Raw genomic sequence first — 26,889 nt, forward strand, 5'->3', positions numbered from 1 at the left:
ACAGTTGTAACTGATAAGAAGAAAAAAACCCAAGTCATAAATAAAAAGTAAAAACAGTAAAGTCCCAGGGAGTGAACCAGAGAACGCATGCATAAGATATCCCAGGAGAAAATTATACCTGTGTCCAAGACAGAAGACTCAATATCACAAATCATAAATTCTCCCCCAAATTAGTAATTTATTCATTACAAGCTCAATGAAAATCCAAGGTATTTGTTGTGGAATTGACAAGGTCCATCTCACTCCCCATTCCCCTGCAGGAACCCCCAGACTTAGAATCAAGCAGGCTCCCCTTCCTCACCCAAGTCTAGACAGCTACTTGGAAACCACTTGTTCTGCTGCCCATCTGCCTCTCTCTGATTTGAATCAACCCACAAGGTAAACAGAGTAACAATGTCAGCATAACACAAGCATGTTGGTTAATAGGCAATTTTGTCCTGGAAGTTAATATTTTGAAGCAATCAGGGGCAAGCTTTCTCACAGTTAAAGGGGAAGCCTAGTGATCAAAGAGGATCTTTACACACAAAAAGCTGCAAATCTGCAGAAGGCTCTTCCTTTAGATACACAGTGGCTCCTTTTGGTGGTTTAAAGACCATAATGCTTGCTGCAATGTTATGGTATGTGGCCAAGCTGTAAATGCAGATGAAGAAACTACAATGATATTCTCTCATATCAAAATGACAGATTAATGGGAGACAACACCTTCAATCAGATTTTTAATTTTGATGGAAATGGTCTTCATTAGAAATTATTACCTCCAGACCAGCATCTCTGAGAAGGAAGCACAAGCCCCAGCTTTTAAAGATTGCAAAGAAGAGACTGAAGGCGCTCCTAAGTGTGAATGTCCGTGGAAATTTAACTGTGCTAGTATTTCTACTGGTTTCTCATTGGTATGTCTTATTGGTTTTGTAGCTCTGATTATAAAGTTGCGTTCGTTTTGAACAATCTGTTCCTAGTTCTATTTTTCCTATAAACCCTTGTTATATATTGTGCACTGTTTTGTAGAACTCCAAGTTTTTTCAGGAAAGCATATATCGGTTACAGCAAAATCACCTGTACTCAGAATAAGGGGGGGGACTCTGGCTTCTAACAAGCATTCTTGATAGGTCCTAAGTTGGGGAGGGAGGGTGAAGGTTGGGGGTAGTTCTCTGGACCTTGGGAACCACACCCCATCATAGTTCCTCTCTTCTCTCCTACCTCCAGACCTTCGGGCCACCCAGGAAAAGCCACGGGAAAAGGCCCAGAATTTTGCCGCTTACGAGCTTACAGATCTTGAGCCAGTCCCTGAAGCTCTGCAGGACTCAGTTTCCTCACTCTTTAAATGGGAAGGCAGTGTGTTTGAAGAATCATGTTTATTTATTTATTTTTTTAAGATTTTATTTATTTATCAGAGAGAGAGATGGAGAGAGAGCGAGCACAGGCAGACAGAATGGCAGGCAGAGGCAGAGGGAGAAGCAGGCTCCCTGCTGAGCAAGGAGCCCGATGTGGGACTCGATCCCAGGACGCTGGGATCATGACCTGAGCCGAAGGCAGCTGCTTAACCAACTGAGCCACTCAGGCGTCCCAAGAATCATGTTTAATTAAAAAATCTGCCTCTGATTCCCGCTTTGCCATTTACACCTCTGTGACCTCGGACAAGAGACTCTGCTTCTTAACACGTCATCTATAAAATGGGGTCTCTGCGAGAATTTAATGATGCTCCCCGCGTGCAAAGCACTTAGCACAAGAGGCGCGTTAAGCCCCAATAAATTGAAGTTCCTATTCTGGGAGGCGGGGAATTCTCGAGGGTATGAGGTTTGACTGCTGAGGCGGAAGAACCCAGAACTGGTGGGAAAAGACATGGCTATGATTTCCCCACGGACAGTAAACACGTCCTGCCTGCTGGGTCTTTCCCGCTGAGGCCTCTCATCGCCGGACCCCCCCAGCTTGCAAGAGCCACCAACAAGCTTCCAGAGTTTGGGGCCGCCTCCTGTCGCGCGGGTCCGAGAACGGACTACATTTCCCGACGTGCACCTCGGGTCGGGACCCCAAGGGGCCGGCCAGCAAAGAGGACCTTGTCCCAGCCGCGTTAGAGGCTGGAGGCAGTAACCACCACTCAGGCAGCTTCTATATTTCGCTTTGCGAAGCCAGTCAGCCGCCGTCAATCCCACCTTGAGCAGCGGAACCGCAGGGTCTGTGAGGAGCGCTTGGCCCCCTCCTCCTTCCCTCCTCCTGGCGTCCGGCCCAAGAGGTCCCAGGGTTCGAGGCCAGGCTTAACTCCCCGGGAGGATTCCTTCGGCCCCGCGGGATCCGCTCTGCGGCCCGACGTTGGCAGCGGGGCTCTGGGGGCTAGTGGACAGCCTCGAGGCCGCCCGGGCGGAGACTACAACTCCCAGGCGGCACCGCGGCGGCGGCGGCGGCGACCACGTCACTCGGGCACCGCCGGCGGCCCCGGGAAGCGGCGCGGGCGGGGGCAGGGCTGGGGCCGACCGGGAGGCCGGTGCTGAGGATGGGGGCCGACCGGCCGCCCCGCGCGTGAGAAGGCCGAGGGGCGCGCCACCCCATCGCGGGGCAGGCGCCCCCGGGCCCAGCCACCCCCACCCCGCCCGGCAGTCGTGGCCCGGGATGCGGAGCCGGGGGCCGCCGGTGGAGCTGCGCGGGGTGAGAGGCGCGGGGAAGGGGGCTGCCTGCTTCCCTCACCCTCGTCCACCACCGGCGGGCCCCGGCAGGAATTCGGGAGCCGCGCGGCCAGGCCCTCTTAGCGCCCTGACATTTCGGGGGAACAGGTGAACCCGCCGCCCTTCCCGCACCCCGCCCCGCTTGGGCAGCTAAATCAGAGGGGACGACCCTGCCCTTTTAAGGAGGCTTTTTGTTGCTCCTGCGGAGGCCCTCCCCCGCCCCCGGCCATGGCCACCAGGAGCCCCCTAAAACCCACAGGGACTGCCCCCCATCCTGGCCACCGGGGCCCCCCCTCTGCATCCCGCGGGCAGCCAGTGTGAAGCGGCCTCCCGCAGCCCCCGGCCCCTCCCCCATGGAGGAGGAGGAGGGGGGGACGGCCAAGGAGTGGGGCACGACCCCCACGGGGCCCGTCTGGACCGCGGTGTTCGACTACGAGGCGGCGGGCGATGAGGAGCTGACCCTGCGGAGGGGCGACCGCGTCCAGGTGCTTTCCCAGGACTGTGCGGTGTCGGGCGACGAGGGCTGGTGGACCGGGCAGCTACCCAGCGGCCGTGTGGGCGTTTTCCCCAGCAACTACGTAGCCCCCGGCGCCCCCGCCGCGCCCGCGGGCCTCCAGCTGCCCCAGGAGATCCCTTTCCACGAGCTGCAGCTAGAGGAGATCATCGGTGTAGGGGGCTTTGGCAAGGTCTACCGGGCCCTGTGGCGCGGCGAGGAGGTGGCTGTCAAGGCCGCCCGGCTGGACCCTGAGCGGGACCCGGCAGTGACAGCAGAGCAGGTGCGCCAGGAGGCCCGGCTCTTCGGAGCCCTGAAGCACCCCAACATCATTGCCCTTCGAGGTGCCTGCCTCAGCCCCCCACACCTCTGCCTGGTGATGGAGTATGCCAGGGGGGGCGCACTGAGCAGGGTGCTGGCAGGCCGCCGGGTGCCCCCTCACGTGCTGGTCAACTGGGCTGTGCAGGTGGCCCGGGGCATGAACTACCTACACAATGATGCCCCTGTGCCCATCATCCACCGGGACCTCAAGTCCATCAACAGTAAGTGGTGTCCTCCCCCCAAAACTTGCTTCTACAGAATCTTGTGAGGTCAAGTGTAGGTGGTGGGAAATGGGGACACCAGAAGACACTGCCTAGGGTGAGAAGAGGCAGCAGTATACCTTCCCGGCCAAGTGAGGCAGGCCTCGCCCATTAAGGGAGGAAAAGGAGGCTCAGAAAGGTCAAGGGGCCACCTGTACCCCAGACTACAGAGTCACAGTTGCTCAGTAAATGTGACCGGCACTGCCCTCCTGGCATCAAACAGCACCGATGCAGTGGCCGCCCTCATGGCATTCGCTGTCCAGCCCCGATGCCAGAGTCCACCGGGTGGGAATAGAAAGAGCCTAGCCTGGAGTCAGGGTTTCTTAGCCTTGGCACTATTTACCTCTGGGGCGAGAGGATCGGAGCAGGCTGCCCTGTGTGTCGGGGTCTCTTTAGCAGACTCATGGGCCTCTGCCCACCAGATGCCCTGAGCATTCCCCATCCCCAGTTATGATAACCGAAACTTGTCTCCAGACATTGCCAAATGTCCCCTGGGGGTGGGGGGAGGATAAAGCCGCCCCCACTTGAGAACCATTTCCTGGAGTCCTCCCAGGCCTCTGCCCCAGCTAGCGGAGGCCAAGTGGAGGTGAGGGAGGAGGAAGCGGGATGTGCCTTATGTAAAATCTTCCAGGCTTCCTGGCTTATCCCAGGCTCTCAGAAGTTGCTTGGTTGGTTGAATGGGAACTGGGGCCAGGCAGAAGGGAAGGCTCCCCAGGACCCCCACTTAGGTCCAGGAGCTTCTCATAATGTTAGCACATGTTAACGGAGCACCTATTCCCGGTGGTTTCCACTCTTGTGGTCCTCACAAACTAAAGATTTCATTCATTCCTCAGTACTTCCCGAGCCACACCCTGCTGGGGGTCCTAAGTATACAGCAGGGGAAAGCCTACCTTCCTGGCACCTCCCATCCTTCCTCTGCCCCACCTCACTCCCTTTCCTTCCACACTGATGGATTCATTCTTTCTTTTCTCATCTGGTGTTTGCTGGGCCAAGTCATACGCTAAGGAAAGGGCTCAGCAGTGAATGAGGCCAGAGTGTGCCCTGCCCTCACCTGAAATGTGGTGGGTTCCCCTTTGCCCTCACCTTTGGATCCCCGCATCTCATCTACTTCTGATTTCTGCCAATTCTGCGCCTTGACATTTGTTTGAATCCATTTCGCGGGGTTTTTTGTTTTTGTTTGTTTGTTTTTTATAATTTTGTCGCTCTGCCCTCCCCCCCCCACCCTGCAACAGCAAAGCCCCGCAGCAGAAGGATGTGTGTTCCTTACCTTCTAGACCTCGCATTTGGGCACTAACAGAGCTGCCAGGAGCTCGAGGGGTGCCAAGCACTGTGCCAGGGCTGGGGAATGGAGCAAGAGACACACAGATGGCTCCTGCCTTCCCTGATGCTCTGATTTGCTGGGCAAGTGGAGGCAGGATGGGCAGCGTGTCCTCTTGAAGACTGACCGTGCTCTTCTTGGCCCTTCCTCACCCCTGCTGATTCAACAGCCTAAAGGTGGAGTGTAAGGACACACACCCGTGCCGCCAGGTTTCCTGCAGCCATTGCTGCCAGACATAGGATTGTTGGGGCTCTGTAGGCTCAGTCAGTGGGACAGGTCTGTGGCTGGGACAGTCGGTCATGGGGCTTCACAGCCCAGCTTCCTCCATTCCTCTTTCCCAAAGGAGCCCCTCTCCTGGTGCCACACATACACTGGTTCATTCAACCAGTAATTCATAAGCAGAATTAAGTATATGGGCCCTGTCGTAAGCTCTGGGATTACAGAAGTGAATCAGGCAAGATTTCCCCATATGGAAGTTAGGGGCCAGTAAATAGAAGTAGATGATGGTTATTTAAATGGGTAGGTAGAGAGACAGATGACAGTTTCCAGAGAGTATCAGGGGCTCTGAAGGAAGTAAAGTAGATCACAGATGAGGCAGAAGGAGCTCTTGGAGTCAGATGAGCAGGGGAGGCAGTCCTGGAGTGGAGGCCTGAGCAAAGACGACCCAAGGTCCCAAGGTGGGAATGAACATGCCTTGTTGGAGAAAACAGCAAGGAGACCAGAGGGGTTGGAAGAAGAGGAATGAGGCAGAGTTAGGAGATGAGGTCAGAATTGTAGGCAGGGCCCAGATCAGGATGACCCCGGGGGCCATGATGAGGATTTGGGGTATTTTAGTCAATGCCATGGAAGCCATTAGAGAGTTTCTACACAGGGGTGACGCAGATGGGAGAGTGTTCCCTCTGTCACAGGGTCACCCCACAAACAGGAGAGGTGGGGACCAAGAAGAGAGGGATAGAGTCACATGCCAGAGAGTCAAGGGAGGCCTCTGGTCTTTGATGACGGGAGATGTAGCCAGAAAGGATCAAAGATCCAGGTGGAGGACAAAGGACCAATTATGGTGACATCGCACACTAATAACAATAGCCAGGATTTTGTAAGGATGTACTGTTGCTTCAGGCCCTAAATCCTTCCTACAACCCTCTAGAGTAAATATTACTGTTGTCTCCATTTAACAGAGGAGAAATTTTAGCATTAAGAAGAATACATTATAACAAGGATATGCCAGTGAGTGGCAGAGCGGGATTCAAACCTAGGCAGGGCCCTGTACGCTTTGGAGACTCTCCTTGGTAGAAGCTGGTAGAACATCATAGCAGTTAAGATATTGGGCTCTCGGGACAGATCTCGATCAGGTCTTTGCTGCACAGTTTTCTAGCTGTATGATCTTGGTCAGGAGACTTCATCTCTCTGAGCCTAGTCAATAAAATGGGCTGCTTTCTAGTTAATTCATATGAAGGGCTTAGCACAGTGCGTGCCATATAATGGACTGCTGATAAACACCAGCCATGATTATAATCATCGTTAGGAACCATCCCAGGCAGCAAGTTGGAACCACTCAATATGCTTGGGGGATATATCTGTCCAATTCTGTCACCCTAATGCTATGAAACAAGCCACCCCCAAGACTCCATGTCTTAAAACTTGATGTCATTTATTGCTGCTCACACATGTGCACGCCTGCCAGAGGGTAAGCTGTAGGCTGGGCTCAGCCGGAGAGCCTTGACTCCAAGTAGCTCCCATGCACTCTGGACCAGCAGGCATGGTCTCGTGGTGATGGCAGAAGCTGAGAGGGCAGGCAGACGGGTGAGGCCTCTCAAGGCCTAGGCTAGGACCTGGCATTCTCATCCTGTTGACCAAAACAAGTCATGTGGCCAACAACCCGGAAGTCAAGGAGGGGGAAATATACTCTGCCTCTTTCCCGGGGGAGAGGAAGGCACAATCACATGGCCAGGACTGTGATGCTGCAGAAGGGAGTAGAATTGCACCCCCCATGCAGTTTGCCACAGGGGGTAACAAAGAACCACATTCGTCCCTTCTGCTCATGGCCTATAGTTCCCACCTCTGGGCTGGCTGGGAATTCAAGGCCTAGACCAAGGAGAACCAAGGCATTGGCTACAGACCTTGCAATGAGCTCCCCAGAGCCCAGGTTGAAGTGAGGAGGGTAGTGGGCCCAGGAGAAGCCCCCTCTGCCTTCATGGGAGCCTGGGGCAGGGATTGGACTGCAGGGAAGGGTCCACGATATTCCAGACCAGGAAAGGAGCCACTGTGGGGAGGGGGATGGAGAGCTTGAGGTGGGGGAGAGAACAAGTCGGGGACTCCAGTTGAGGCAGGGGCCAGGATACTTGGGTCTGTAGCCCAGAAGCTGTGGGGTGACCCACCTTTCTTCCTCCCCACCCCCCAGTCCTTATCCTGGAGGCCATCGAGAACCACAACCTCGCAGACACGGTGCTCAAGATCACAGACTTTGGCCTCGCCCGCGAGTGGCACAAGACCACCAAAATGAGCGCTGCGGGGACTTACGCCTGGATGGCTCCAGAGGTTATCCGTCTCTCCCTCTTCTCCAAAAGCAGTGATGTCTGGAGGTGCTGATGGGGACGGTGGGGGAGTCCTGGCAATAGGGGAGCAGGGGCACGGGGAGGGGTGACAGAGTGGGAGGGGCGGTCTCCCACTGAAGCAAGGATCCGGGCCTGGCCAAGGGGCCCGCTGGCAAGGTCAGGCCGGCAGACACCAAAGCGGGTGTCTGCTCTGTGTGGTCAGGTGGCAGCTGAGGACTCGGATTCTAGTGGAAAATTCCAAAGATCTAGAGATAAGGTGTCAGTACCAGGGCCCTCAGTCACCATCTAGCATGCCACCCCACTTGTCAGCAGGAAACTGAGGCCTTTAGAGGCATCCATCCATCCACCCATCCACCCAGCCGTCTGTCTATCTGTCTACTCTGGGTGCTAGGGATATGACAGGAAATAAAAGTAGACACATTTCCTGCCCGTGGGGATAGTAAATAAGTAAATAAACACAAAAAAGCTGGGAAAACAGCTGGTTTTGAGTTTAAAAAGTCCTAAAATAATTTCAAAAGATAGCGAGCTAATCCCCCAGGACAAAGCAGCAGACAGTATTAAGAGCCAGGTGGCAGATCGAAAAGCCGGAGGATGACTTTGGGGAAGGCTTTGCTAGGAAGCGAGACTTGAACTGAGTGCAGGCAGACACGAGGGAGCCAACCCTGTGCAGTTTGGGGGAAGAAGCTTCCCAGGCCATGGGGACAGGGCCCACAAAGGAGACCCCAGCATGAGAACAAGCTTGGTCCATTCCAGATACAACTACCAGGCCCACGCAGCTGGAGCAGAGCAGGCAAGGAGAGAGGTGGTAGGAAATGACAGAGGAGAGAGCGGGACGAGGGACCAGGCACTGAGCTTTATTCTAAGTGTGGGCGAAAGCCAAGAGTGGCCTTAGTGAATGGCATGGTTTGGCTGAGTGTTGCAAGGCTCCCTAGGCTGGAGGATGAGGACAGGATTGTGGGGGACAGGAGTAGTGGGGGCGGGTGCCAGTGAGGAGGCTGTTGCCCTTACCAGCGAGGCTGGTTGGTGGCAGCTGGACCTCTTCAACCCCAGACCTCCTCCTGGGAGGGAGCCCAACCCAGGTCAGTCCCCAGCTGAGGCTCCAGATGGACCAAGTGGCAAAGTCATGGCTTTGGGGCAGACAAATCAGACAGGAGGTCTCCATGAGAGCAGTGCAGCCCTTAGGAGAAGGCTCTCAGTGGCTTTATGTTGAAACATTCATCTGTGGTACCGAACATTTAACAGAGCCAGATCTCTGAGCAGAAAACCCCAAATGCAACAAACGGAAGCTTCTGCTTGTATGTAAAGCCCAGGGCCTCTGTGGGGCCCCCGGCAACAGGAATTCGGGATCCTAGATCAGGGGGTTCCTCAACAGGGGTGTCATTGACATCAGGCAAGGTCATTCTTTCTTGTGTGGTCCCACCCGTACTTTTCAGGATACCAGGCATCCATGGTTCCTGGCCCCCAGACGTCATCACGCTCCCTGGTTGTCATGACTGTCCAAACATCCCAACGGGTTTCTAGTGATGTGGGGGAGGTGCGGGGTTCACACCACTGCTATTTTCCTCCACCTCGCGTGGCCTCTCTTCCCAAGCTCGCTTCATCATCCAACATCCAAAGTGGCTGCTTGGGCTCCAGCTTTTAGGACCACATTACAGCCAGTAAAAAGGCCAAAAGCGGAAAAGACACCCCTTCTCTCTAAGGACACTTCCCAGAAGTTAGCTGCAGTGGACATAGCCTCCTCCATCCCACCGTCTGGGGCTATCACCCCGGGGGCTCCCTTAGCTACAAAGGAGGATGGAAAATTATTTCAGACAGGATACGCCCCACTCAGAGTCCTAGTGCTGGCCATCAGAAGGGAGGCTGCCAGCTGGAGGAGAGGAGATGTGGTGTCCCTCTTGCTCTGGGGCCTAGAACAATGTCTGGTGCAGAGCGGATGTGTTTCTGTGTGGAGTGAACGCACGTGTGGATGTGGGGGAGCCCGGGGACCTTCCGCATGCCGGGCGCTGCATGAGATGGTCATTAGGCTCCTGAGGGAGGTCAGTTTCCCAGAGCAGGTGGACCCGCAGGGGACCAGCAGAGGGGTGCACGCCCCGATGTTGCATATCCATTAAGGACACTGCCATGGGCCTCAAGCAGGCCTGAGACCTATCCACTTACTGGCTGTGTGACCTTTAGGCAGACAACTTAGCCTCTCTGAGCCTGCGCCTGCTCGCCAGATAAAACGGGGGTCATACCCATACCTTCTGCCTTACAGGGCTGTTGTGAGGATTACTGAGAGCGCCTAGCACGGTGCTGGCCTGGAGTAAGTGCTTTATACATGTTAAATAGTGTTAACTTGTTTTTAGAGGTAAGTGCTGAGGGGTCTTGTGGGAACATAGAGGAGGGGCCTCTAACCTAGCTTTGGAGGCTATGGAATCAAGGAAGCTTCCTGGTAGAGAGGGTACCTGAATTCTGACTTAAAGGACAGTTACGCAAAGGGAAGGATGTCCTCAACAAAGGGAACAGCATGTGCGAAGCCAGAGGGTAGGAAGAACAGGGCTGGTTCAACTTGTTCGACGTGACTGCAGCTGATGCTGGGGTTGGTACAGGCGCAAGAGCACTTGGAGGCAGGGGCTACAGGGGTCATCAGAAGTCAGGGCTAAGAAAAGTGCCTTTGCCCCATGGGCACAGGGGACACACTGAAGGTTTTCAGATAGGGGTGAGGGGAGAGAGAGCAAGGGCAAGACGTAAGAGAGAGCCAACCCCACAACATCTATTTGAGATCAGGCCAGCAGAGGTCAATCACGTTCTCGTGGCCTCACTGGGGGTTGCTAGGGTGAGGGAGGCCCCCCAGGGGACCAGAGGCAGGGCTGGGGTGTAGGTGAGGATTGGGGTGGGCTGCAGCATCACCCCTCCCTCTTCCCCACCTGCAGCTTCGGGGTGCTGCTCTGGGAGCTGCTGACGGGTGAGGTCCCCTACCGTGAAATCGACGCCTTGGCCGTGGCATATGGCGTGGCTATGAACAAGCTGACGCTGCCCATCCCCTCCACGTGCCCCGAGCCCTTTGCCCGCCTCCTGGAGGGTGAGCCAGGGCCCTGTGGAGATAGGCTCAGCTCGGGTGGCAGGGGCCCTCGGGCCAGCCCTCACTCCTTCACACCCATCCATCCCAGTGGGCCCAGGAATGAGGGAGAAGGGGACACAACCATCAGACCACAGACTGCCTCCATGGCCCCCACACTCTTGTTCTGGCCAGGCCCACGGCTCCTCAGGGCAGCTGTTAGCATTCACTGGCCCCGGGATTCCTCCCTGATCCTTGATTCTGCCACACATGAGGGAGCGGGTCCCCAGGTTTCTCTCCCAGAGTTTCACTGAGTGAAATGTTGCCAGGAATTTGGCTCTGCCTTCCTTCCCCTCGGCTCCGTGGAAGTTGTTGGTTCCCCGAAGTCCTGCCTTCCACGGAGCAAGGTGATGCCCCAGAGCACGACCATTGACATTTCCCCTCCCACTGCTGTCCTCCCCACCCCCACCCCAGAATGCTGGGACCCAGACCCCCACGGGCGGCCAGATTTTGGGAGCATCTTGAAGCGGCTTGAAGTCATCGAACAGTCAGCCCTGTTCCAGATGCCACTGGAGTCCTTCCACTCACTGCAGGAAGACTGGAAGCTGGAAATTCAGCACATGTTCGATGACCTCCGGACCAAAGAGAAGGTGAAGGCAGGGGACAGAGTGGGGGGGATGAGGTGAGAGGCTGCATTCCGGGGCCTTCAGTGTGGCAGAGGCCCCTCCCTGAGCTGCAGTTTTTGGGCCCATCCAGAGCTGGGGGGGGGGGGCTTCTTTGCATAATAAGAAAAGGCACCAGGCACTGACATTCTTACAAGTGATATTGCCTGATCTATGGGGTTCTGAAACCTAACAGCCAGAATGGGAGGGACGGGGGAGGCAAGGGAGACGTGGCATGAAGGCAGCTTTGCAAAGTATGAACAGTGGCTGACCTCCAGGGGTGAACAGTACATTGGTGCACTACTCTGCCTTTTTTGGATGTTTGAAGTTTTCCAAATTGAGGAGCCAAAAAATTAAAAATCAAAGGGGGAAAAAATAAAGCCACCCTTTTCTTTGTGCTAAAACAGTCTCACCTCCTGACAGGGCTGGTAAAGAGTGAGTTGCCCCATCACTGGTCATGCTTGTGCTGCGCCCTGACCACAGCAACCGTGGGTGCATCCTGGGGGGGTGGGATGCAGGAGAGGTGGATACCGAGAGAGGTGGGTATGGGGCTAGGGGGCAGATAGGTATGCCTCTTCGTCCCCAGCTACCCGTCTCCTCCCCAGGAGCTCCGGAGTCGGGAGGAGGAGCTGCTGCGCGCCGCTCAGGAGCAGCGCTTCCAGGAGGAGCAGCTGCGGCGGCGGGAGCAGGAGCTGGCAGAGCGCGAGATGGACATCGTGGAGCGGGAGCTGCACCTGCTCATGTGCCAGCTGAGCCAGGAGAAGCCGCGGGTCCGCAAACGCAAGGGCAACTTCAAGCGCAGCCGCCTCCTCAAGCTGCGGGAAGGTGGCAGCCACATCAGCCTGCCCTCCGGTACCGCCCCCCGCCCCGCGCCCCGGAGGCTGCCAGGAGCAGGCCTAACAAGGGCCTTCCCTCTTCCTTTTAGTTTGTAAACTTTTTTTTCTTGCTAACTATATCACGCATGTGGAAAAAGACCAGAAAAACAGTACAGCTTCGGGAGCACATATAGGCCCCCGCCCCATGAAGGCAGAGAGAACCTCCAGCCACCCCGAGTGCCCTCACACCCCCTCCGAACACCAACCCCCAGCCACCCCCACCTCCACCAAGAGTAACCTCTATTATGACCTTCGAGTTGTTCATTCCTCTACTTCTCTTTGTTGTTTCCTCTCCCACCTGTTTTGCTTGTTTGTTTTAATTTTGTGGGTTTTTAAAATTTTTTTTATTTTATTTTATTATTATTATTTTTAAATTATCTTTCAGTCTCCTGCTTTTTCTGGCTTGCCAGAAATTTGTTGAGAAACATCATTTATCCATGGCATCTCCCACAATGGGAGCGGATGTTGCCGCTTGCATCCCCCTGGGTCCCCCTGGCATCGCATAACACACCCCTCCTTCCCCTGCATTTCTGATAAAGTGGTATTAAACCATGTGAAATTGCTAACCTTCAGCCCGTTTGTTTCACATGGCTTAATCAATTTCAAGTTCAGGTTTGGGCTCTTGTTTTCCCAAAGGCTGCTTCCTAGGGACCCTTACAGTGTTCACCTCCGTAAGCCCTGTAAAGTTGCTAGACTCTCTCTGGGATATTAGAAGCCATAGTGCAGTGTTCAGAACAGCACTGGCCAACAAAACTTAATGCAAACCACACAGCTGAGTTTTAAATCTCCTCCTGGCCGCCTTAAAAGCTGGAAAAAAAAATAGGTGGCATTGAATTTAACAATATATTTTATTTAGCCCCATATATAGATCCAAAATGTTATGGTGTCCCATGTAACCAACATAAGAAACATTGTTAGGGATTTTACCTTCTTTTTTCATACTCAATTTTTGAAACCCAGCATACAAGTTACAGTGCATCTCACTTGGTCCAGGCACTAAATTTGCATCAAAAAATACTTGATCTGTGTTTGGATTTCATGAAATTTGCAGTTGGGAAAGTAGACTCACACACACACACACACACACGTGATTCACATACCCAAGTTGTTCCAAATGTACTTCAAGGTTTTCAATAACCAAACTGAGTATCCATTTCTAAGTTTAAGTTTAAATCCACTGCAACCACACAGATGAAGTGTAAACTCTCCAGTTCCTCAGCGGCCATCCCACAAGGCAAGTGCTCCGTGGCCACATGTGGATAATGGCCACCACGTTGGACAATTAGGCCTAGATCCATAGTCAATCCTTAGTTAATTAGGGACTCAGTTAGGATCCTTCCTCTCAACATCCGGCATGTGCCAGAGGTCTCTGGTGGACTCGTCATGGTTAGAAGCCTGCCCTTTACCCCAGAGGTGCAGGAGTCCCAAAAGTGGGCACCCTCCCCCCATCCTTGGCCTCCAGGTAACTTGGGCAGTTTGGGAATGCAAAACAGTGGGGTTCCCATTCCAGCACTCCTTCTATCCTATGAAGAGACCTTCTCTTTGGCTACCCATGGAGCGGCTTGCTCAGGAAAGTCTCTCTTTTTGCAGGCTTCGAGCATAAGATCACAGTCCAGGCTTCTCCAACCCTGGACAAGCGGAAAGGATCCGACGGGGCCAGCCCCCCAGCAAGCCCCAGCATCATTCCCCGGCTGAGGGCCATTCGCCGTGAGTATCTCCCCAGGCCCTGACCCATCTGTCATCAACAAACTTTCTCTGCACACATCTGCAGAGAATGCACTCAGCCGGAGGAACAGGAACAACAGGGACAAGACAGGCAGGGTCCCCTCCCTGATTCTCATTGGAGAGACAGAATAAACAAACCAACAAGTCAGTTAGGAGGACAATTTCCTATAGCGGTAAGTGCTGTAAAGGAGAGCAGGGAAGGGAATTAAAGAGCAAAATGGCTGTTTTACATCAGGAAGGCCCGTGTAAGGAACTGGGGTTTGAGCAGGGACCTGCGGGGTGAGAAGGAGAGAGGAGGGCCAGGATCCGAAGGAAGAATATCCCTGCCAGAGGGACCAGCAAGGGCCAAGGCGGGGGGTGGAGGTAGGTGGAAACAAGCAAGGGAAGGATCATGCTTGGAGTTAGAATCCAAGGTCCCTTGGACTTGCTGGTGGAGGGTGGATCCGAGAGTGAGGCGGGGAGCACAGTGGGCAGAGACTGTCCAAGACCCCGTGACCCAGCAGCTTCTCTTGACCCAGTGACTCCTGTGGATGGTGGTGGCAGCAGCAGTGGCAGCAGCGGTGGTGGCAGTGGGACATGGGGCCGCAGCGGGCCCCCAAAGAAGGAAGAACTGGTTGGAGGCAAGAAGAAGGGCCGGACCTGGGGACCCAGCTCCACCCTGCAGAAGGAGAGGGCTGGAGGGGAGGAGAGGTACTTGCCGCTGGCAGCCCACCGCTGGCCCCGCCCCTGGCCCCCAGGCCCTCTCCTGCACAGCCAGCAGGCCTGCACTGTAACCCCCTCCCCCCATCTCTGGTGCTCCCTGCAGGCTGAAGGCCCTGGGGGAAGGAAGCAAACAGTGGTCATCAAGCGCCCCCAACCTGGGCAAATCCCCCAAACATACACCGATCGCCCCAGGCTTCGCCAGCCTCAATGAGATGGGTAAGAGTGTGAGGGTGCCTTTAAAATGGAGAGGGAGGGGCATCCGGAGAGAAACATAACCCAAGAGGAAGAGGTGACCGCTCCTCAGGCTTGGGGTCTTGCGGGCTTGCGGGTTTGGGGGCTTACCGGGAGGAAGCCGGGGCACTGGACCCGTGGGTCGGCAACGTTCCTGGAAAGGTCCGGGAGCAGCTGCTGGTCGCAGGCTCATTCCCTGCAGCATGGGGCTCTGGGGTGGGAAAGAGTCCAGAACCATGTTTGGTGGAACTTGGTGGCCGCGCTGCCCGGAGGGTCTTTTGGGGCTGTCCCCTTGCCATCGAGTCCCCCGGGCACCGTGGGACAGCGGGGTCGGGTGGGGGGCGGTGGCCAGACCCGGGAGGCGAGTGACGGGCCCTCTCCCGGTTGCAGAGGAGTTCGCCGAGGCGGACGGAGGCAACAGCGTGCCCCCCTCCCCCTACACCACCCCGTCCTACCTCACCGTGCCCCTGCCTGCCGAGCCCTCCCCGGGGGCGCCCGCGCCACTCTCCCGGCCGGGCCACGGCGGCCGGCGGCGCTGCGAGCTGGCCCTGCTGGGCTGCGCCACGCTGCTGGGCGCCGTGGGTCTGGGCGCAGACGTGGCCGAGGCGCGCGCGGCGGACTGTGAGGAGCAGCGGCGCTGGCTGGACGGCCTCTTCCCCCGCGCCGGCCGCTTCCCGCGGGGCCTCAGCCCACCCGGGCGCTCGCCCGGCCGCCGCGACGACGCGGCCTCCGGCCCGGGCCTGGCGCCCTCGGCCACCCTGGTGTCGCTGTCGTCCGTGTCTGACTGCAACTCCACGCGTTCGCTGCTGCGCTCCGACAGTGACGAGGCCGCGCCGGCCGCGCCCTCCCCGCCGCCCTCCCCGCCCAGCACCAACCCCCTAGTGGACCTGGAGCTGGAGAGCTTCAAGAAAGACCCCCGCCAGTCGCTCACGCCCACCCACGTCACTGCCGCGCGCGCAGTGAGCCGCGGGCACCGGCGGACGCCGTCGGACGGGGCGCTGGGGCAGCGGGGGGCGCCTGAGCCCGCGGCTCCCCGCCCTGGTGAGTGAGATGCCCGGCAGCCAGGGTGCAGAAAGCCACTCCCCTCCCCAACCCACCCCCAAGGTCCAAGGTCCCAGTCCAGCGGCGACCCCCTCAATGCCAGGGTCTGTGTCCCCACAGTCCTCACTGCTGGGTGGTTGAGCCCCCGGGATGCTGGAGAAGTGGCAAATGGAACTGGCTCCAGGAGCCAGGCGGGTGACATTAGTGGCGACAGCAACAGCTATGGGGAGTCTCTTGTGCCTGACGCTGTTCCCTGTGCATTTATGAACAAGGCCAACGACTTGTGTAGGAATGCATAGGCATGGGCTATACCTACTACCAGACACTGGGCAGGGAGGGAGCTGCTGTCCTGCCCCTCGGAGGCAGTACTGTGCCTCAGGTCTCTCTGCTGGGCTGTGTGCCCACACCCCGCACTTCAGAGAGGGATTGGAGGGGAGCGCTTTATCTAGAGTGGTGACAGGGGAACAGGCTGTGACAGCTTAAGGAAGATGCTCAGAGTCGCCCCCAGATGAGTGAGCACTTAGGGGTGCTGGGGGCCGAGGCCAAGGTCTTGCCCCAGCTGGAGAGCAGGCCAAACATCAGCGGGTATTTCCCAAAAAAGTCAGAAATTCCACTTCTCCTGTAAAGGTCCTGGCTTTTCAGTGCCACCTTCTGGCCCACCCCACTGACCTCATCTGATCCTCTCTTACCAGGCCCTCGAGACCCCCTGGACTTCCCTCGCCTGCCCGACCCCCAGACCTTGTTCCCGACCCACCGCCGGCCCCCTGAGTTCCCTGGCCGCCCTACCACCCTGACCTTCGCCCCAAGACCCCGGCCGGCTGCCAGTCGCCCCCGCCTGGACCCCTGGAAACTGGTCTCCTTTGGCCGGACACTTGGCATCTCGCCTCCCAGCAGGCCGGACACCCCAGAGAGCCCCGGACTCCCTGGCATGCAGCCCACGCTGCTTGACATGGACATGGAGGGGCAGAGCCAGGACAGCACCGTGCCCCTGTGCGGGGCCCATGGCTCTCGCTGACGCCCACCCTCCACCGCCCGCCTGGGCAGCCATGAATGTAGCACCCCAGGCCCCGCCCCGGCCTGCTGTGCCACAAGGCGGGGGGAGGCCCTGGGCAGGATACTCGCTCTATTTATTGGGGAAGGGGGGTGGGGGTCACTTAATTTATTCCTTTGTACCCCAGAGGGTGGGGCCCTGTGCCCACCCTGCAGTTGGGGGGAGGGCGGGCAGGGATACTCAGGGACAGGGCATCATAGGGATTCGGCACAAAATGCAGCATTAAAGGTAACCCCTGCCCCCTACTGCTCTTGGCTGTGTCTTTCCCCAGCCCAGGCCCTGATCCTGGGTCATCCCCAGGGGGGCACCCCCTCCCCCCATCCCACACTTCCTCCCTGAGCCTCTGGGTTTCCGAGATCCAGAGGGGGAAGCCCAGGCAGTCTGTCCCTGTGCCCCACAAGAACACCACACAAAGAGGTTACGGTCACCAGTGACAAGTGCTTTACCAGCAAACACATGAGTCAGGGGAAGTTACCCGGTGAGGTGGGTGTGGGGGGAGGGAAAGCAACCCCCCCCCCTTGGTTGGCCTTAGCCAACGACGTCCCGAGTCCCGGCCCCGGCCCCACTGTCTTCCCGCTGGAGGCTGCAACGGTTCATCTTCAGCTGAGTCAGCTGGATGTAGCGGAGGACATTGGTGTCTGTGGAGGAGGTGGGTACGGCGTTACCTGTGTGTCCAGGGACAGTCGGTGGCATCCACACCGTGGCCACTCACACTTCACCATGCCCAGCCTACAGCAGCTCCCCCCACAGCCGCTCTTGCCAGAGTCCTCCAGAAGCCCCAGCCACAACAAGCGGAACAGGGGCCTTTCACACCTCCACACTTTAGCTTTTGCTGTGCCCTCCGCCAGAATGCCTCTGCTCAGACGCTGCTGTCATACTTCTGCCCACCCTCCCAAGAACATCTTCGAGATGTCTGTTCCCTCTAAACCTCTCACCAGGAAAACTGATGCTGCCTCTGCTCTCACAGCCCTGGCTGGGACCTATACCTGTTCTGCTCCCTTGTCGCTGGCTCTCAACACAAGACTGATGCTGTGTCTGTCCCCTGTCCCCAACACCTCCCCCCAACTATGATGTCTTAGAGAGCAAGCAACAAGCCTCCAGCTCTGCCAAGCCTCCCCCACCCGACCCCACCCCTGTGAATTTCTTAGCCTTGTCCACCCTGGGGTCTGCCTCCCAGCAAGTGCTCCACCAGCAGCGAGTGGGTGAAGAGGGTAATGATTAGGTGGGTGTGTGAATGGGTTAGTGAGTGGATGAATGAGAATGGGGGGTGGGTGGAGATAGGGGTGACTGAGTAGGGAGTGGCTGAGTAGGTGAGTGGGAGGTATAGATGAGTCAATGAATAGATGGGAGGTGGTTGGGTGAATGTCAGGGGAACATGGTGGGGGGAGGAGAGAGGTGAATGAATGGCGGTTGAGTGCCAGAGTGTAAGGAGTAGGTGGATGGAGAGGTAGATCCTGGGGAGGAGGCAGAGCCCTTCCTTGAAACAGCTCTGCCCTGATCCTCGTGTTTCCTTGTTTTCTCTGCTCTAGCCCCTTTCCCTGCTTGGTCCGGCCCTCACCTGTGGGCTCCCGGCTGCGGGCCTCCTGCAGGTAGCGCAGTGCGCGTGCATAGTCGCCCAGGTGGTAGAAGGCAATGCCGGCGCGGTAGGTGGCCTTGAAGTTGCCCTGCTGCTTCTCCAGGACCTTGAGACAGTACTCGCGCACCCGTTCATAGTTCACCAGCTCCGACTGCAGCAGGCAGGCTGCGGGGACACCGGGGCCGGTGCTCGCAGAGCCTGGCGGCACCCCCAGACCTCACCTGACTGCTAGGAGCCCCCCAGCCCTTTCCGGTGACTGAGCCCTGGGTTAGGGATTGCTCAGGCCACCGGGGCCGCCGATCTTCTGACCAATCAGGATAGAGTCAATCTGCGCGGCCGCTAGAGGGCGCGAAAACACAGACAAGCGCTCACGGGCGATTAACTGGGAAGTTTCTGCAGGGGAGAGGACTAAAGGCGATCTCAGGTGAGGGATGGGGCGTTGAATCGCTAATCCCGGGTAAAATTTTCTCACCTGAGGTTCGCAGGTAACAGTTCAAAGCCCATTTCTTGCACCTCAGCTCTTCTATCCCTGTGTTCCCCTACACCCCCAACCCCTCTCCTTGATAAGCTCTGGGGTCTCCCTTCACAGACCCCAGATCTGGGCCCTTCCAGCCTCCAGCCCCCCGCCCAAGGCTTCACGATTGCCCCTCACTCCCCAACCCTCTCCGTATGCACCCTCTGCGCCCCACGACGGCCCCATACCCGTGAGAGAGTCATAACATTCCACCTCCGTATTCTCCACCAGGCGCCGCTGCTCCTCGCTGAGGCGGGCTGGCCCCGGGCTGCTGGAGGGCCCGGGGGCAGGGGCGGGCAGGCCTCCAGGGCGGGCCCCCTGAGCCGCCTTCAGCTGCAGCAGTGCCCGGTGATACTTGCCGATGGCTTCCCGGAACTTCTTCTCTCGGTAGCAGCGCTGGCCCTCCGCCTTGAACGCCACGGCGGCCCGCAGGCTGCTGTCGAGTGCCGCGCCCAGGGCCCCCGACGGCTCGGGGGCAGGGCTGGGACGAGCCGAGCCATGGCGGGGGCCCGGGCCCGGCGGGGAGAGGGCGGGAGGCGGGCGCGGTGGAGGCTCCGGGGCAGCGCTGAGCATCAGCACCGGGGACAGCGCGCCGCGCTGCATTGTGGGAAACTCCTGCGGCCGCCGCTGCAGCTACCGCATCGCCCCCCGCGGGGCCGGTCCCCACCCTTTCTCCGCCCCCGCACCTCCGGCAGCCGACTCCGCCTGCCCCCTATGGGTCTAGAGAAACCCCTCAGGACTTTCCCTTTCTATCCTCCAAATCAGCCCCAGCCTTAGTTCTCCAACCGGCCTCTCCCTTCTTCCCACTCCCCTTACTCCCACCCTCCTGCCTGTTCTCCTCCCCCCTGCCCAAAACTCCCACAGCTTTCTGGAAGGAAAACAAGTCTACGGGAAAAAGACGGAAGATATCAACCTAGTGGAAAGCCGGTTTTCAGACCCTAGGCATTTCAGGGATTTAGATAAGAACACAGGTTATGGGGCTTGTGCTGTCCAGATTCAATTCCCTGCTTATTATAATTTCTCATTAGTGATAGTACTTGGGCAAATCACCCAAATTACCTGAAACTCTATATCCTCATCAGTACCATAGGACAATGATAGCAACCTGGAAACTCATTTGTTTATCTATACAGCAAACAAATATTCACTGATATTTCTTCTGTGCCCGGCTCTGGTCTGGGTGATGGTGGGAAAGAGCAGGGACTGAGAGAGCCTCAGCCCCTAGTCCAGCCGGGAGACAGACCACTGACCAGAGAGTGACAGCCCCAATGGTCTAGCCTGGGAAGCTCTGACAAAGTGGCCAGGGTGGGATGCATGGGGGAGGCACAACGGGATGTGAGGTGACTGCCTTAGACTGAGGTGGTGAGTGAAGGCTTCCTGGAGAAGGCAATAAATCAATGAACAAAAGAGACCTGCTTCTTGCCCTCCCCAAGCTCACTGCCTGGGTAGGAAAAGCAGACAAGAGATGGCCCACAGTGAGTAGCACAATAATACAAGAGTATATAGAAAAGGAATCACATGAGAAGCTTTTAGGAGAAAAACAGGGTGAATGAGATAGTTGATCTTCAACCTTCCTTAGCTGCTTACTTGGTGGTGGGAGCTCGGCTTCCCCCCTGCCTTCCTTTTGTGTGACCTGGGGATACCAAGTGAATTTACTTCAGAGTAGTTGTAGGGACCGAATTACGTTATGCAGATAAAGCAGCACGGGGCCTGGCACAGGAATGGACAAATTAACAACCCCTGTTTCTTCTCACCCATGAGACTGGGAGGTGCGGGATCACAAGCTCTGGCTGGGTCAGCATCCAAGGACAGTTGTTGAAGGAATGAGTGGATGAATAACGTTCTGTGCTCTACATATTACCCACCTCCCCTGAACGCTGCAAGACCCTGGCTTGGGCCTCAGCCCCTGGCACCAAACTTAAATGTCCACTTTCCCCTCCCCTGCCACTGCATGTCCTCTTCCTGGAGCACATGGCGGGTCCCACCTGACAGGTCCAAACCAGAACACAGCACCTTTCATCCCAGTGGCAACATTTGCTTCTATCTCTTAATGAGCTTTCCCGAGTGACTCTCCCCCTCTCTAGTCCTCCAAGCGTGAACATCTCCAGGGCAAAAACTTCCTCCTCTCTTGTACCTCCAAACCTAGGTTTGGTTAAGAATCTAATATTCTGGGCGCCTGGGTGGCTCAGTGGGTTAAGCCACTGCCTTTGGCTCAGGTCATGATCTCGGGATCCTGGGATCGAGTCCCGTGTCGGGCTCTCTGCTCAGCAGGGAGCCTGCTTCCCTTCCTCTCTCTCTCTCTGCCTGCCTCTCCATCTACTTGTGATTTCTCTCTGTCAAATAAATAAATAAAATCTTAAAAAAAAAAAAGAATCTAATATTCTTTAGGTTTGAGTTCCTGAGATCACCTCAGGCCTGTTTCTAATTTAGAGAGTGTGGAGATCCATGGATTTGTAACAATTATTTTCTGAGCACTTACTAAATAGCTAGGTGCTGGGGGTTTGATAGAAACCGGGGACAAGTGTACCTAGCTCACACTCCTGCTTAGAGGCCGTGCTAGCAATTCCATAATACCTACTAGGTGTCAGGCCCGGTCCTAAAGCTCTACGTCTATATTAACTCACACCCTCCTCACACCTCTATGAGACCCATTCACACTGTGGCACTCTAGGGGTTAAGTAAATCAGATGCCATTAATAGAACAGTTGCTATCAAAGACCCATACTATCACAAACTCAGGACTCCCACAGGCCTGCATATGTTATGTGCTGGGCTTGTGCAACCATTAAAAAATATTGAATTAGTTGCTAATATATGGAAGCAGAGATACTTATGGAATTGTAGATTTTCAGCTTCACTTGAGCAAAATTTGAAAATCTGGCAACATCGAGGCAGCATTTCTTATGACTGGGATAGCTTCCCACAGTCCCCGTCCCTCCTAGTTTCTTCCCAACCCTGAACCCTGAGCCACTCAGGTTGCAGCATCTCTCCATTTATCTCCCCAGGCGTTTGCACTTGGGATCCTAGTTTTGGCTTGTCAAGCGGCGCTTGCGGACGTCCGCCAGTGCCCCCTGGCGGAGCGGCCCAGAATCTGCATCACATCTGCCAGCCGCCATTAAGGGACTCGATAAAAAGCATCCAATCAGAAAGAGGAGAGGCCTGAGAAATGACCAATCAAAAACGAGAGAGGGGGTGGAATTCACCCAATGAGAACAGAGAGCGCTCAGGATTAAAACAAAACAAAAACCCACACACCTCCTTTATTGACGTGGAAAACGGATACACACGGACAGTCTTTTTTGCTGGGGTCCCCGAGCTCAGGGAGACTCGGGCTGGGGGCGGCGGAGCAGGCGGGCGGCGGCGAGGCTGGTGCCCTGGCGCTGGGGCCGCGCGTACTTGAGAAAGATGGCGGCACGGCCGGGAGCGGGGCCTCGGAGCGCGGCGCGGGCCATGCACGGCTCGAGCGGGCGCAGCTCTGCGGGGCTGCGGCGGGAAGACGGAGAAACTAAGGCGGGGGCGGGAGCAGGGGCAGGGGTGAAGACGACCTGTCCTCGGAGCTGGGGGCGTGAGGCTGAGGAGTCGCGTTGACTGGGGTTCCCGAGGACCGTTCAGGGGCTCTCTCGAGCCAGTGGAGAGCCGGAACCTCGGGGAGGGACGGAGCGGATCTGAGGATGGACAGACATCCAGCTCTACCCCCCCCGGGGGGGGGGGGCGCTGGGCTGGGAGAAAAGGGGACTCACCCTGGCCTCCAGTGACATAGTTAACGGGGGCTTGGGGGGACGGGAAGGACGCCCCTCTGGCAGCTGAAGCGAGCAGGGGAGCCGGGGGGATTCGAGGGTGGCAGACCTCTCATCCTCAACCCTGGAACGCAGCTAGGATCTTCCGAGGCCGGGAAGATCGTGCATCTTCTACCCAGAGGCAAGGGTCCCCAAATGTGGACAAACACCTCATTCTGACACCCCCCAAGACCGGGGGGGCAGACATACCATTTTCTCTCACACCCAGAAAAGTCAAGTCTGGGCCCCGCCTCCCCGCCATGGTCTCTCATATCTGAGACAGGAAACACAGTGATCAAGAAAGTAGGTTCCTGTAGCCACAGAGGCGCTCCCCTGGGGCGGTACCTGTAAAGCGAGGGCTCGAGGCTGGAGCCCGCCCCTTCGAGCAAGCGGTGCGCCAGGCTCAGCGCCGCAGCTGCACGCCGACCGGGCTCCCATCCTGCAGCCTCGGCCTCCAGCAGAGACAGTTCCAGAAAGTAGGTGGCAAGTAGCATCACCTGCCAAGCACCACCGCCCCCGCGGAGATCAGGCCACGTCCCTATCCCCGTACAGGCCACGTCCCTACCCGCGAGACATGCCCCCCTGCTCCCTTCCCCTCCCCCTTGTTTCCCCCGCTCCGCCCCGCCCCGCACCTGGGGGCTGCTCCCGGCCAGCGCAGCCAGTAGCCCAAGGCAAAGTAGCGGGCCCGGGTGGTGCAACCGGAAATCCAAGCGGCTCAGGATGCGCCGCTCGGCACGCAGAAGCTCGGCCCGTGAGAAGGAGCCAGCGCCCAGGAGGCAGAGGGAGGCCGACTGCGGATGGCGGGGAAAGAGGTGGGAGAGTCTTGGATCCCGGCTGGTTGCTCCCTGCCCTGTAGAGCCTCGGATCGGCTCAGGCTCCATTCTGAACCTCGACTGCCTAGTCTGTAAAATGGGGCTATTGATCTGTTCTCTAGAAGCCATGAAGAGCACAGGCTTCAGAATCAGCAAGACCTGAGTTCGACTTCAAACCCTACCATTTTCACACCGTGTTTACATGGACCTTACTGAACACCTGAGACGGAGTTTCCTCGTTTGTAAAACGTACGTCAGGCAGCTCTGAGCAGGCACAGAGTTCTGATCAGGCAGGGACTATAACTAGTAAAGCGCTACAGAGACTAACTGTCCAAGCCTGAGTCCGAGTCCCACCTGCTTTGGACAAAATGTCTTCCTCTCCCTGGGCCTCAGTCTCCTCCTCTGCTAAAGGGACACACTGGTAGCCCTGGCCTATACAGATATGCTGGGATTCCAAGAATAGGCAAAGCGGCAGCCCGGCACACAGTAGGTGTTCTGTGACACAAGGAACAAGCGTTCCGCCTTCCCAACCCCCACTCGGGAAAGTACCTCGGGAAGCACGCACTCTTCCATTTTGCACGCCACGAACAGGCAGGCCACCCCCAGCAGCTGCAGGCGGTGTAGGCGCACTCGGCCGGCGCGCAGGTAGGAATCGAGCAGGTGCACCGCCAGGTAGAGCGTGTCCCCCGCCAGGCCCAGATATTCCTAGGGAAGGGCGTGAGTGATCGATCACCAGCTTTCTAGGCTGCGATACGGGCTCAGCCCTGCCCCCTGGCGGTTACGTACGTGCACCTGGATCAGCCAGTCCACCACTAGCGCGCGCATCTCTGGGGTCACGGTCCGGGGCAGGGCCTTCCGCGGCAGAGAACGGCACACCTGCGGTTGGGCAGGGCGGACTCACTCTCCACACCTGTGCTCCAGCCCCAAGTGTAGCGGCCTCCCCGTTGGAGCACCACACTGAATGAAACTGGCCTCCAACGTCTACTCCAAATGTGCTTCTATTCCTTATCCCGCATTAGAGCCTTGGCCTTTGTTCTGGACGCCTCCCCAGTCCACCTTTCCAATCTGTAGCCCCGATGGCCAGGGCGCCTCCCGAGCATCTGCCCCTGCCCCCTGGCTTTCCAGACCACAAGCCGTCATCAACCCTTAACCCACCCTCCTCAGAGCACCCAGAAGGGTCTAAAATACAAAACTGGCCAAGAAACTCCCCAGCTTAAAACCCTTCCATGGCTTCCAGTATCCTCAGGAGAGAACCCTAATCACTCTCTCTCAGGCGCTGCCCCCTGACACCAACACCATCTCTTCGCCCTCTCCCTTCACAACCCATACTGCAGCTATACCAGCTTTCTCTAGTCCTAGACTAGGGCAGGCTCTTTCCTACCCCAGGGCCTTTGCACTTATGCACCATTCCCTCCACCTGGAATGGTCCTTCCCCAGCTCCTTGCACTGTTGAAACCTCAGCTCAAACTCCCTGGACTTTTCCTACACAGAATTCTCCCGGCATGCATCCTGCTCTCTGTCAGCACTTTATGGTTCCCGTAGCGTTTTGAGTCTGGAGATAGCTGGTGTTTCCTTGTGTGTTCTGTCCGTTTGCCTCCTTAGACTGCTGGCACCACAAGGGCAGGGAATTTCTCTCTGGATCATGCCCATACCTCAGTTCTCACAGAGTCCCTGGCTGGGGAGAGAGGCTCCCCACTTCGGTCTCTTTAACAACTTTATCCCTGCAGTATGTCCTCGGACAGTGCCTGTCCAGCACAGGTACCTGCACTTTGGTCTCCTTTCCATTATTACCGCCTACGTTTGCTTGGTTGTTACAATGAGAGCAGACTATGTTGTTCATCACTGCATCCCCGGGTCCTAGAATATGCTCTAGCACATTTGTTAATAAATTGCGAAGTGTTTGTGAAGGAATCCGTGTGAGGGACGAGTAGAAGGGGCTGCAAGCAGGTGGGAGTTCGGGAAGGCTCGTGGAGTTGGGGTTGGGCGAGCGGCCAGATCTCCCCTCCTCTAACTGGAACCAAATCCCTCCGGTGCCCTCTGGGGCGCTCACCATGACTTCGGCGAAGATGTCCCCGGCGTACTCGCGCTCTCCCTCCAGCCCCAGAGCGCTCAGCGCCTCCGCCAGCCCCGGTGGCGCGCACGGCCCAGGGGGCCTCTCCTGGCGTCCTGGAGACACACTTGTGTCCTCGGGGATCCTGTCGGGGCCTGGGGCGCTCGGAGGGTCGGGGGACGCGGCGTCGGGACTCTGCAAGGGAGAGCGGTGGGGGTCAGCGGCTGAAGAGAAGCCTGAGGCGGGACGCTGGCTGCTGCGTCCCACCAGCATCCTCCACGCCGGCGTCGGGGGACCAAGCCGAGGGCTCCTCTTCCTCTTGGAGCGAAGGACCCTCCGCGGGCGCTTTAAATTGTGCCTACACGCATGCGCGCTGAGCTAGCCTCTCCCGGGCAGGTGCAGAGGTGATGGCGAATGCTATGCAGGTTGGCTCTGGCCCCTCCGAACCTAAAGTCAGGCAGCTGGAGTCAAATCCTCTTCCTGCTACTTACTGCACGATCGGAAACAGCCCCTCCTAGGCTCCCTTTCCTCAGCTATAAAGTAAGGATTGTTTCAAAACTAAGACAAATGACCAGCGATGGGCCTGGACTAGTGCAGAGACCTCCTCACTGCTCCCTGCTTCCCATCCTCCTCGGTTTGTTCCCCCTCACGCCAAGCAGCCAGAAGGGATCCTGTGCACACCCAAGTCAGATCACACTCTGCCTCTCTTTAGAACTCTATTGTGGTTCCCATCTCCCTCAACTGGAAAGCCCACAAGGTCCTTTATTACCCTTCCACCCAACCCCACACACCTTTGAGTTCATCTTCCAACCTTCTCCCCAACTCGGCTGTCTCCTGCCACACCAGCACCCTGGCTCATTCTCACGCAGACCAGGCACACTTCTACCTCAGGGCCTTTGCGCTGGCTGTTTCCCTTGCCTGAAATTCTCCTCTCCCAGAGATCCCTCATTTAAGGTATTTACTCAGATGCTACCTTCCTTGTGAAAAAGGCTATCCTGAGAATTTCCCATCACCATTCTTTGTACCTTACTCTCTCCTTAGCACTTACTGCCTGATCTTATTTACTGTCTCCCTCCTGATGAGACTGTTAACCCCAGGAGGGCAAGGCTTGTCTGGTGTTTTGTTTTGATTGCTGTATTCCCAGCGCCTAGAACAGAGTTTGGCACACAGCAGGTACTCGAGAAATATTTGTTGGATGAGTAAGTGAACAGGCAGCACATAACTTAGAAATGGTGG

The 26,889-nt window shown here is 56.9% G+C and overlaps 3 protein-coding genes and 1 long non-coding RNA gene across 5 annotated transcripts in view; 1 reads left to right on the plus strand and 3 right to left on the minus strand.

Moving 5' to 3' along the window:
- LOC309852507 overlaps window positions 1-2,357 on the minus strand; it is a 38,315-nt gene extending 35,958 nt beyond the window's left edge. The window contains exon 1 of the long non-coding RNA XR_014305224.1: window positions 2,151-2,357. This is a non-coding gene — a long non-coding RNA (uncharacterized lncRNA). The remainder of the gene's footprint in view (window positions 1-2,150) is intronic.
- A 351-nt stretch (window positions 2,358-2,708) lies between these two features.
- Window positions 2,709-17,170, plus strand: MAP3K10 (mitogen-activated protein kinase kinase kinase 10). The gene is made up of 10 exons (XM_082709209.1): window positions 2,709-3,692; window positions 7,448-7,628; window positions 10,514-10,662; window positions 11,113-11,288; window positions 11,906-12,152; window positions 13,766-13,882; window positions 14,419-14,590; window positions 14,706-14,818; window positions 15,224-15,874; window positions 16,567-17,170. Exons 1-10 carry the CDS (start codon window positions 3,011-3,013, stop codon window positions 16,887-16,889), a joined length of 2,811 nt encoding a protein of 936 aa, XP_082565335.1. The 5' UTR covers window positions 2,709-3,010; the 3' UTR covers window positions 16,890-17,170.
- Window positions 17,171-17,343: 173 nt separating this feature from the next.
- TTC9B (tetratricopeptide repeat domain 9B) lies at window positions 17,344-19,680 on the minus strand. Its single transcript, XM_082709248.1, has 3 exons — window positions 19,204-19,680; window positions 18,484-18,666; window positions 17,344-17,563 (listed from the first exon to the last, which is right to left on the minus strand). Exons 1-3 carry the CDS (start codon window positions 19,616-19,618, stop codon window positions 17,454-17,456), a joined length of 708 nt encoding a protein of 235 aa, XP_082565374.1. The 5' UTR covers window positions 19,619-19,680; the 3' UTR covers window positions 17,344-17,453.
- Window positions 19,681-22,244: 2,564 nt separating this feature from the next.
- Window positions 22,245-26,114, minus strand: CCNP (cyclin P). 2 transcript variants are annotated; one of them, XM_082709245.1, is made up of 7 exons: window positions 26,016-26,114; window positions 25,654-25,848; window positions 24,390-24,479; window positions 24,153-24,308; window positions 23,424-23,582; window positions 23,137-23,288; window positions 22,245-22,498 (listed from the first exon to the last, which is right to left on the minus strand). In XM_082709245.1, exons 1-7 carry the CDS (start codon window positions 26,019-26,021, stop codon window positions 22,333-22,335), a joined length of 924 nt encoding a protein of 307 aa, XP_082565371.1. In that variant the 5' UTR covers window positions 26,022-26,114; the 3' UTR covers window positions 22,245-22,332. The 2 variants fall into 2 exon arrangements, with proteins under 2 accessions (XP_082565371.1, XP_082565370.1); XM_082709244.1 differs by lacking the exon at window positions 26,016-26,114 and having other exon boundaries at window positions 25,654-26,009.
- Window positions 26,115-26,889: the final 775 nt, after the last annotated feature.

The sequence above is a fragment of the Mustela nivalis genome, assembly GCF_964662115.1.
Source record: "Mustela nivalis genome assembly, chromosome: 18".
Lineage (NCBI taxonomy): Eukaryota > Metazoa > Chordata > Mammalia > Carnivora > Mustelidae > Mustela > Mustela nivalis.